Below are 12,042 nucleotides of genomic sequence, written 5' to 3' on the forward strand. Positions count from 1 at the left end.
TCACTTTTGAGTCGCCAATCAACCTACCAACTGTGGTAGATTTTTTTTTTTGGACTGTGGGAGGAAACCGGAGCACCCAAAGGAAACCCACGCAGACACAGAGAGAACACACCACACTCCTCACAGACAGTCACCCGGAGGAGACCCACGCAGACACAGAGAGAACACACCACACTCCTCACAGACAATCACCCGGAGCGGGAATCGAACCCACAACCTCCAGGTCCCGGAGCTGTGTGACTGTGCCACCTACCTGCTGCACCACCGTGCCACCTTGTTAGCTATGTATATCAGCTAATTGTATTAAATGACCTACAGTAAATTCATTTGTCTAACAGATCATTGAAACAATGAATAATGAAATCATGGCTGCATCAATGAATACGTTGTTACAGTCTATAACTTCCAGTCCATGAACTAGCTCTTCATGTGTACTCCTCTGCGGAAGCTGATAAGGCCACCGTTTACTCTGCAAATACCCAGTAATGAAATGAAAGCAAAAATAAAAATAGGTTGTGTGTTACCAATTATGACACATGGTACATAGTGTAAGCATCTGTGGAGCAGCCTGAGAAAAGCATATGGATCCACTCAAGCAGTCTGTGTTTGTCTTTACATACCATACAATAAATTAACTTTGATATTGTTCAGAATCAGACACTTACTGCTTTAATTCCCTTAATAATGCTCTAATAGACATGAACACAAAGAGAGATAAAGATACACAAACACTGGCACACACAGATAGTCACTGATAGTCACACATGCCAACACAGGAACAGACACCGTCACAATCATAGAGGTGCAGACACACACACACACTTCATGGTTTCTTTAATGTTTCAGAGGACATAAACACTTCTATTCTTTTTGTGGGGACTTACTCTAATCCTAACCATAATCTCACTCTAATCTTAACATTAACCCTAACTTACAGGCTTAACCCCTTATATTAACCTTCCACTAACACCAGTCTTATATTAACTTTAACGCATCTTCACCCCACTGTGCTGTAGACTGTTATGGGGCACTCAGGTGGATAGATTTTCTTACTAATAAAAAGCTGAACAATTTGGTTCTCTTTTCATTAGTTACAGATCTATGGCTCAGATTCTGCCAGCTTTTACGCAGGACTGTGCATGCTGGATGATGCTGGAATCCTTTAGTTTTGCACGAACTGTGTTTGATGAATTTCCACTGAGTCTGTTAGGCATTAAAGGGCAAGTTCACCTGGGTGTCACAGCAGTAAAAGCAGACCACCTGCTCCAGCAAACATAACACATGCAGCTTTTAAAGAGCAGGATCAAAGAGAGGAATGCACACACATGCACAGTGTATTTATTTTCATGTACATACACATAGAGCATACACCTGTGTACACCCACACACACACACACACAAACCCCCCCACACACACAGATATGCATTCAAGTATACGTTCAAGATATATACACCTTGGCATGCAGCACATGCACACAAACATCCACAAACATCCAAACAGTTCTGTTACCTGTACAGGTAGATTTGTGCAAATTACTGCTCCAGACCCCAGAGAGCAAACATCGTGCCTCGGTATTACCCTGGAGGTGGTAACCACGGCGACAGATGAGCCTACAGGTGGCTCCAGCCCGCATCGCTCTGTCTCCACACGCTGGGGGAGACACACGCATGTTCTTGGGGGACACAATGGGGGGGCATCGCACCTCTAAGAGAGAAAAGAAGACAAAGTCTGAGTACACAACAGCAGCATGTCACCTAGGAACTATACACCATGTGCATACACCAGACAATGAACACAAGAAACGCACTAGCTGCTAACTGGACAGAGAGAGAGAGAGAGAGAGAGAGAGAGAGAGAGAGAGAGAGAGAGAGAGAGAGAAAGAGAAAGAGAGAGAGAGAGAGAGAGAGAGAGAGAGAGAGAGAGAAATGCTTTTACAGTGACTAATAGTAATGCAGAAATATGGCAATTCTGCATACTTGCATGTTTTCTGAGAACACACACAGAGAGAGAAATGTGTTTTTTATATTCTAGAACTGCCGTCATATTATGTCCCATATGCATCATTATATTTACATAGGCTTGTAATGATCAAAACATATATCTCATTCAATCATTCATTCATTATCTGTAACCGCTTATCCAGTTCAGGGTGGCGGTGGGTCCAGAGCCTACCTGGAATCATTGGGCCCAAGGCAGGAACACACCCTGGAGGGGGCGCTAGTCCTTCACAGGGCAACACAGACACTCACACACACACATTCACTCACACACTCACACCTACAGACACTTTTGAGTCGCCAATCCACCTACCAACGTGTGTTTTTGGATTGTGGGAGGAAACCGGAGCACCCGGAGGAAACCCACGCAGACACAGGGAGAACACACCACACTCCTCACAGACAGTCACCCAGAGGAAACCCACGCAGACACAGAGAGAATACACTACACTCCTCACAGACAGTCACCCGGAGGAAACTCATGCAGACACAGAGAGAACACACCACACTCCTCACAGACAGTCACCCGGAGGAAACTCATGCAGACACAGAGAGAACACACCACACTCCTCACAGACAGTCACACAGACACAAATCAAACCCACAACCTACAGGTCCCTGGAGCTTTGTGACTGCGACACCGTGCCGCCCTCAAAACATATATGTTCTCAATTAATTGTGATGTAAATAATTATTAAAAAATAAAACAATTTAAAGATCAATATTGCACATGTATCTATTAGCACAGGACTCCAAACTGGACAAAATATTGTCTGAGCTGTCGAGCTACTTAGCTGTTGTTATTTAGCAGCTTCAAACATGCTGCTTTCCCAACAGTTTGTAGAATAAGTAAGAGATCAGAACATTTGTAGTTTGGGAGAAACCCATGATTTTAACAAATTGATGTTAATTTAAAAAATTCTTTCTTTTTTAAATCTATTAAAATAAGCCTCACCTATATACACATGTATTTTAATACAAAAATAATATGGCTCGTATGTAGTATACTGAGGTTATTCAAACAAGGCCACTGTTTAGTTTTCATGCAGAAGTACTCCTGATTTCACTTGATTCAGCTGGTTTCAGTCTTAAAACAGCTCATTAGTTATAAAACTAATGACGCCAGGACCATGTTTGTCCTGAATACGTACAAAAACAAAAAGTCTCTCTCTCTCTCTCTCTCTCTCTCTCTCTCTCTCTCTCTCTCTCTCTCTCTCTCTCACACACACACACACACACACACACACACACAAACGCACGAAGCCCAGCGAGAAGCCTTCACTCAGAACTAAAACTCTTTGGGTCTCTCTATAGTGGTTTGTCTTTAGCGAACAGACAGAAAGAAGTAAACAGCAGCACAAACATGAGCACTGAACTCAGCACTGAAACACAGCTGTTGAAACTTAAGTGAGACACAGGGAACCCAGAAATAGAAGAGCAAACAGTAGAGACCACAGCAGTGACCATTAGTGGGACACAGACATCTGCCAAGGTACAGTCAGACAGACACACAAACAAACTGAACGAGAGAGAGAGAGAGAGAGAGAGAGAGAGAGAGAGAGAGGAACATAAAGGGAAAAACATAACTCTTTAAAAGAGAGAGCAGGGCAAGAACACAGTAAATGGAGGCAAAAATATGAGTAGTAGCATCATCACTAACACTAACTACAGCTATTAATACTGAGACAAGAAACAGCAGAAATAAACAGAGAGGGTGAAGAACCATCAGTTAATCACTAGCAAACTCACACGTAAAAAATGAAATATGATACAGAGAGAGAGAGCAAGAGAGAGAGAGTGAGGGGAATAAAGAAAGAGAAAGAGAGACAAAGAGAGAGAGAGAGAGAGAGAGAGAGAGAGAAAGAAAGAGAGAGAGAAAGAGAGAAAGAAAGAGAGAGAGAGAAAGAAAGAGAGAGAGGAACAAATAAAGAGAGAGAGAGAGAGAGAGAGAGGAATAAAGAAAGAGAAAGAGAGAGAAAGAAAGAGAGAGGGAGAGAGAGAGAGAGAGAAAGAGAGAGGGAGAGAGAGAGACAGAGAGAGTGAGTGAGAGTGAGAAAGAGAGATATGAAAAGAGATTAAGAGCAGAAGGCAAGGTTTGGCTGGTTCAGCAGACGTCTGAAGCTTAACTTCAGAACAGTCCATGAGTCATGGGAGGAAGAGCATGGGGCAGCCACAGACTGCTTCTGTGTGAGAATACTGATATATATCTCTCTGGAGTAATGTCATACATCAGCATAAGTGTTTGTTTGTGTGTGTCCGAGTGTGTATACTGTATATGCTCTGTACTGTGGCTCCAGGCTAATCTGCTGCACATGTTTAACCACAAAATTAAGTGTGTGTATGTCTGTATGAGTGTTTCTGAAAGTGTGTGTGTGTGTGTCAGTAAAGAAAGAAAATGGTGGAAAGAGAATATAGAGAGAGAGAAAGACACACACACACACACACACACACACACACACACACACTGTTAAAATCCTTACTCAAATTTACTCATTAGTAATACTCATCCTTCACTTATTTAATTCGGCCAACAGAGCTTACAGTAATAATTCCCAGAGGCCTGTGAGACACCAAGCCAACTGTCAGCCACAAGTTGCTGTCGTTGAGTGCCTGTGGTGAATAGTTCTTGAGTCACACCTTTGGCAGTAGTCTGGTCCTGTCTTTTCCTGTTAGACTGATTGACCATGTTGAATCAGCGTTTGCAGCGTTAGAAAATGTAGTAAAGCAAACAGTCCTTGGTATAGTTTAATATTAAATGAACACTAAGAGTAGTGACGAGTGTTACATGTTTACACTCACAGTATTAATACCACATGGTTTTATTTGCTGTGAGGGGACACAGGTTGATGGAAACTGTGTGAATGTGTGTGCTGTATTACACGTTACTACACTTGTCTTGAAGAACCTTACATTTTTCCACAAGGCTAATCCAGCTAAATCTAACCCCAAACTCTATGTATGGGTTTTTTGTTCATTTTCTGTAACTGCTTAATCCTGATCAGGGCTGTGGCAGTAGGAGCAAGGCAGGAAGACGCCCTGAAGAGGGCACCAGTCCATCACAGTGCAGTTGGCAAATTTGCACCTGAAAGATATTAGATACTGGCACTGGCCCACAACAGCCATATTGATACAGCCTTATTTGGTATCACGAAAAACGTAAACACACACATTTCTCTTTTGCATGTTTAACAGTGTTAGCTGAACTCTGTGGTGCCTTCCATTCAACTCATGAATCTATCTTGGATTGGAGCTTGTTCTTTAGCAGCAGCTTGGTGTGTCTGGATCAATAGAATGTGATTCTCCAGAAAGAAAGCGTCTATTCCATTTCACAAATCAAGAGATAATGACAATTCAGGCTAAACTAGGGCTGTGCCATATTGTATCGTTCACGATAATTAAACAATAAAAAAACCTCAATATCGTGATATTTTGACTTGTTTACATAATGATGTCTTGCAGTTACCCATGCGTTCTTTACATGACCCATTTAGGCACAGTGATGTATGGTGGAAAGTGGCTCTGAGGTGAAGGGAGGGAAAAAGGAGGGTTAAAAAAGGGGAGTTCAGTCGTGTGGTGATTTGAAGTGATTTGGTTACAAAATATCAGATGTACAATGAACTATGTTATATATATATGTGTGTTTTGTTGCAATAGTGTGTTCTCGAAATTGATAAAAGTATTAATCAGTGTAGGGCGGCACGGTGGCGCAGCAGGTAAGGGTCGCAGTCACACACCTCCAGGGCTCCGGGTGACTGTCTGTGAGGAGTGTGGTGTGTTCTCCCTTTGTCTGCGTGGGTTTCCTCCGGGTGACTGTCTGTGAGGAGTGTGGTGTGTTCTCCCTGTGTCTGCGTGGGTTTCCTCCGGGTGACTGTCTGTGAGGAGTGTGGTGTGTTCTCCCTGTGTCTGCGTGGGTTTCCTCCGGGTGCTCCGGTTTCCTCCCACAGTCCAAAAACACACGTTGGTAGATGGATTGGCGACTCAAAAGTGTCCGTCGGTGTGAGTGAATGTGTGTGTCTGTGTTGCCCTGTGAAGGACTGGCGCCCCCTCCAGGGTGTATTCCCGCCTTGCACCCAATGATTCCAGGTAGGAATCATTATTTTTGGTTCATATCGCCCACCCCTAGGCTACACATTGCTTATATTTAAATTTTCACCAAAATCTTACACAAAGAAAAACACACACATACACGCACACACACACACAAACACCTGTTAGCTTACCCACACACCGAGGTGGAGGGCCGCTCCACTGAGAGTTTGACAGGCAGGTGAGTTTCGCTCTGCCTTCGATTCTGAAGCCCTGATGACACCGCACTTCACACTCCAGTCTGTTGGGGGAGCTGACCTCACTGCAGTTCAGTTCACCATGATGAGGAGGAGACAGCACTGGACATGATCGCACTGCAGAGAAAACATGGATTAATAAAAAACCAAATCAAAAACAACAAATATCATCAAAATCTTATACTGAAAAATGATAAAAATGTTCTGAGTGTTACAATTCAGTATTAACAACAACAAACACATAAACATGATGATGACAATCGCTTTAAAATGTGTCAAAATTATACAATAGTTTTAATTTGACAAATATTTTGAAACTGATATTTAAATACACTCTGATATTTAAATGTACTCTGGACTATCAGAACATTGTGTGTGTGTGTGTGTGTGTGTGTGTGTGCATTAAGTGCAACAGCCAATGCAGGTACAGATCAGGTTTACACATGCACAAAGGCATGCATGCACACACACACACACACACACACACACACACACACACACACACACACAGTCTATAAGAGCTGCTCACACTCTTCTTTTATTCTGCCATTATATCAAACACATTTAACCTTACCATCCCTTCGAAGTACAGCCACACGATGGTCTACATTCTCTTTAATATTTCCTCTTCATAGCTCAATAAACAAGTGCAGAAACACTGTCAAATTCCACTCTACATTGTGTCCCTAAAATGAATGAGGCTTGCGACATATCATACACACATCTGAGAGAGTGAGTGTGTGTGTGTGTTTATTCTGACCTGTGCAGATGGGTGGAGCTCCAGACCAGGTGCCATCGGCCTGGCACAGTCTGATATTGATGCCCTGCAGCTCATAGCCTGGCTCACATCGCACTCCGCACGCTGAGTTATACTGATTATTACACACATTCTGGATAAAGAAACCCTTCTCTGGAGGAGAAAGTACCTCACACATCACAGCTACGGAGAGAGAGAGAGAGAGAGAGAGAGAGAGAGAGAGAGAGAGAGAGAGAGAGAGAGAGAGAGAGAAGAGAGAGAGACAGTGAGAGAGAGAGAGTGAAAAAGAGAGAGACAGTGAGAGAGAGAGAGTGAGAAAGAGAGAGAAAGAGAGAGAGAGAGAGAGAGAGAGAGTGAGAAAGAGAGAGAGAGAGAGAGAGAGAGAGAGAGAGAGAGAGAGAGAGAGAGAGAGAGAGAGAGAGAGAGAAATGTAAGGGAGAAAATACACAACAATACAACAATATAGCAAATCTACTTCAAAGCAGATCCTTAATGAACGATGTCAAGTGTGTTCAGAAATGAGCAACAGAATTTTACCACAAGAGAGAATCTAATAAAGTGTCTGTTGGTGGCTACTGTTGTATAGTTAAAGACTATTGTTTGTTCATCTTTTATTATTAATACACGTGATTGTGCATGTTTCCCTTTAACTCTTCAGTGGTTAGTGGTGGGGTATTTCTCCACCAGTCAGTCTCACTGGGTCACATGCAGCTACAGATACTTTTTGAATAGTGTGTTTTTGCACTACTCGAGGAAACCGGGGCACCTGAAGGAAACCCACACAGACACAGGGAGAACACACCACTCCTCACAGACAGGGACAGGACTGAACCAACAACCCCAGGACCCTGGAGCTGTGTGACAACAACACTAGCACATTACCATGCTGGACTTAGACTTTAAACTGATTAGTGTAAATGTTTCGGTTCTAGGGCTGTCCCGAATACCATTTTTAGGGCTTCAAAGTTTTGGCCACGGTGTTCTATGAATGTTTGAATATTTGGGAGTGGGGTGGTGTATGTTGTTGTCGTTAGCAAAATCTGCTTCCGACCCCTGCTTTAATATCCCTCTCTCCAGTTTGAGCTCTAATTTCAGGCACAAAGCTGACAAAATGAACTGTGGCATCACCTCTCTTCACTGTAAGTGTTTTGTTTTAGCCGGCTTCACTTGCACAAAGACTTTTATGTTGATGAGCCTGAATATGGGTGGAGTGAAGCGTTGCATTTATCGACAGCCACATATATATATATATATAAAGAAATATCAGAATCCCAAAATTGAAAATGGAAAAACTACCCAACGAACCAATATCTAAATGCCCAAATACTTGGGGCCATTAAGACTGTACTTTGGTTCCCAGCATGGCTCAGCTCACTGAGTTGTTCGCTTACTCATGCATACACTGTACCTCTAAGGGCACAGAATGTACACGAATAAACCAGAGCTTCCTGGGGGGCAAGCCCTAGTCAATTCAGAGTTAACTGATGTGTACCTAGCAGATTTTGGGTTTGGGTCTTTTTATAGATTTTAAATTAACTTCAAATCTAATTTTCATTTTATTTAATTTTAATTATTGGACTTGTTAAAATACCCAGTGAGTGTAGGCACATGGTAGCTGCAAGCAGCTGTGTCTCTACATGAAAAATAATCATATAAAAGGTTAAACATCTGTAAGTATGTACCTTGGCAGGTGTTGTTGTTCAGTGTGTATCCATCCTCACACACACAGTCACTAAGTGCAGTGCTCCCTGGTCTGGATGTGTGATGAGGGTCAGGACACGGCAAGCATGTTCCTACGCCACCCGGCACGGCCTCAGGCTTATAGGTTCCGGGAGGGCAAGCTACAGATAGAGAGAGAGAGACAGCGATATGATTTTTGTGGTATTTAATATGAATAACAGAGTACATTTGCACTTTGTGACTCAAAATCACTGAACCTCTTTTAACTTAGTAATTAACAGTGCAAAACATGATTGAAAATGGCACTGCAAAAGTCAAACAAAGTACTGCTCTCTTATATTATAGTGTTCATACTGATGGGGACCAGTACATATCTTATGTTTACATACTTTTAATCATCACTGAACAGCAGTACAATGAAATTTAGACTCCATATTTGACCAGTGAGACCAGGGACAGTGAGCACACACACATTGAGCGTTCAGACATGAATTCCGATGCAGTGCTACTGCAACTTTTAAAGCATCTACCATCAGACACACTGTATCATTTGGAAACCGCAGTTTAATGACTGAAATTCCTGAAATTTAATGAGGTTATGCAAATGTGATGCATCAAAGGAGGTTCACTTTTGTTTTTTTTAAAAGAACAAATTGCTGGATACATGACCAAGAATGTTCTCCCTCTTTGTCAAACTGACCTCACATCTGTTTGTGTGCAAATATCAAAGGCATTTCTCTTAAGTGGGGTCAAAAAAAACAGACAGCCACAATCAATGGCCCTGCTGTAGCATCTGGCAAGACACTATGGCCCTATCGAAGAGCAGGAAACCTTGCTTGGACCTTGTCTCAGACTTAAGGCCATCCAGTTTGAGATCTAATGAAGGTGTTTTCCTGCATCGCTTGAAAATCTCAGCTCTTCTCTCTCTCTTATTATTGCTCTGGCACAGGCCGGTTGTTGCTGGGGTGTATGTAACGCTGTGCTAACAAACACTTGCTCTCCAACTAAACGGTTTGGGCCAAACACATTTAGCTGCACCTCATCTGGCCGCATGACAGCTTCAGAGAAACCAGCCAACATCAAAAAGACTGTAGACTCTGCACCTCAATGACTCTACTACGGTCAGACGATAGCTCCAGTGGCAACTTGGGCAGCCATGATTTGTTTTGTTACATAAGGTGTAGGGTGTTAAAGGTAAAGGTTTTCTTGCTTTGGTCCTCCATCCAGGTTCTTTGACTTCCTCCTGTTCAAAAGTTTTTGGAAATGTAGATATACTATGCACTTGTGAAACAGAGAACACACAGGGGTTGGACAATGAAAGTGAAACACCTGGTTTTAGACCACAGTAATGTATTAGTGCGGTGTAGGGCCTCCTTTTGCGGCCGATACAGCGTCAGTTGGTCTCGGGAATGACATACACAAGTCCTGCACAGTGGTCAGAGGGATTTGAAGCCATTCTTCTTGCAGGATAGTGGCCAGGTCTCTACGTGATGCTGGTGGAGGAAAACGTTTCCTGACTCGCTCCTCCAAAACACCCCAAAGTGGCTCAATAATATTTAGATCTGGTGACTGTGCAGGCCATGGGAGATGTTCAACTTCACTTTCATGTTCATCAAACCAATCTTTCACCAGTCTCGCTGTGTGTATTGGTGCATTGTCTTGTATTGATAAAAAATACTTTTATTACATTCTTACAACAATTTCTAAATGAATAATACTAGATATTTAGACTGGATTTAAGTAAATTTTACTTGCTCAGATTTCATTTTTTGTAGTGTGACTTGTTTTTTTTTTTAAGAAAATAGGTGAACTAAACAGTAATAATTAATGCTCTTTACTGAATCTGCTACTACAGAGGAAAGCCTATACCTTCTGTCTCAAAACATGAGGGGGTGGGGGGTGGGATTAAGATGAAAGGTTCAAAGGACGGTGGATTTCCAAAACTCTTGTCTCACACAAAACAATGCAAAACAACCTACCCCAGTAAATATTTAACCGTTGATTCAACGTTGAAATAAAGTAATGAACGTAATCAACGTTCTCTTAAGGTTGAAAATGAAAGTTGAAAAGACGTCCAAACACAGACATTGAAAAGACGACTATTAGACGTATTTTAGACGTCCGTTGATGTTATTATTTGGTCCCGAAATAAATTACTTGTATAAAACGCGTTTTGGACGTCCACTGATGTTTTCGATTGGTCACCACTTTAACTAATTAAGATGGATTTTGGACGTCCATTGACGTTTAAAATATGCCCTTGATGGACAGACTACTTTTAGACCTATTTTGAACGTCCAGGGACGGCCCTTGTTTACTGGGGCTACACTAAACTACAAAACACAAGAACACCAACAACAGCAAACAACGATATAGGGCCATGATGGGGAGAATTATGGGAGACTACAATGCTCCCTATAAGAGAGCTCATGGCACCACAACAACATCATGACAACAAGTAGAAGTAAGTAGAAGTTGAAAAGAAGATAGAAGTAAAAATGCCAGACTGAGAAGCAAGGAGTAGAGGGAAGCAGGAAGATAGATAGAGAAAGAGAGAGAGAAAAGATTGAATGACAAGATATAAACTGTTAAATAGAGGGAGGACAATATAACGTAGTAAAATTAAACGATCACGGCAGACACTATGGGAGTGAGAGAGAGAGGGAGCGCCAATAAAGGGACACAACAGGACAAAGTGGGAAGAGGAGAAACAGATGGTCGAGTCTGACACATGAAAAAGAGACAGATGGAAAAGTTCATGACTGACAGACAGAAAGAGACAGACAGACAGATATACAGCCAAAGGGAGAGACAGGCAATGAGAAAAGTGTCTGTATGTAAACTAAAAGCAGACAGATGGAGAAAGGTGGGGCAGGAAAGAGCGAGCAGAAAGAAAGAGGGATGATGGATTACTCTATAAAACACGAGAGAAAAGTAAAACCAAGGGAAAAAGTTCACAAAAGAATCTGATGAAGAGCTAGAAGGAGGAAGTTTGCTCTATATCTCTGACAACTTCAGTGATATAGTGTGTGAAAGAGTGTGAGGATAAAAACACTGCATAGATTCACTCACTATTATGTCACACGTTTATTCGCTTAGCAATTAGTTATAAATATCACCACAGGGGGCACTATTTGTCACATACTCACTCACATTTAGGGACTGCTCCAGTAGGGGGTGCTATGGAGTTACACATAAAAAAAAAACCCTCTTTAAGTCAGTCTCAATTTACCCCCTTGCTCCAACCACTTAGCTTTACCCCTCTATTGTCACTGGGGGTAGGGTGTCTTAACTAAGTTTACATTACCCTTTATTATCAGGGCC

General features: G+C 42.2%; 1 protein-coding gene across 1 annotated transcript in view; it reads right to left on the reverse strand.

Annotated features, from left to right (window-relative positions):
- The window catches only part of LOC136707220 (sushi, von Willebrand factor type A, EGF and pentraxin domain-containing protein 1-like), an 85,912-nt gene that overhangs the window by 7,475 nt on the left and 66,395 nt on the right, over positions 1–12,042 (reverse strand). The window contains exons 4-7 of the mRNA XM_066681169.1: positions 8,721–8,879; positions 7,042–7,221; positions 6,219–6,398; positions 1,511–1,705 (exon numbers count right to left, since the gene is read on the reverse strand). Of these exons, the coding sequence (XP_066537266.1) occupies positions 1,511–1,705; positions 6,219–6,398; positions 7,042–7,221; positions 8,721–8,879 (714 nt within the window). The remainder of the gene's footprint in view (positions 1–1,510; positions 1,706–6,218; positions 6,399–7,041; positions 7,222–8,720; positions 8,880–12,042) is intronic.

Source organism: Hoplias malabaricus, chromosome 9 (assembly GCF_029633855.1).
Source record: "Hoplias malabaricus isolate fHopMal1 chromosome 9, fHopMal1.hap1, whole genome shotgun sequence".
Classification (NCBI taxonomy): domain Eukaryota; kingdom Metazoa; phylum Chordata; class Actinopteri; order Characiformes; family Erythrinidae; genus Hoplias; species Hoplias malabaricus.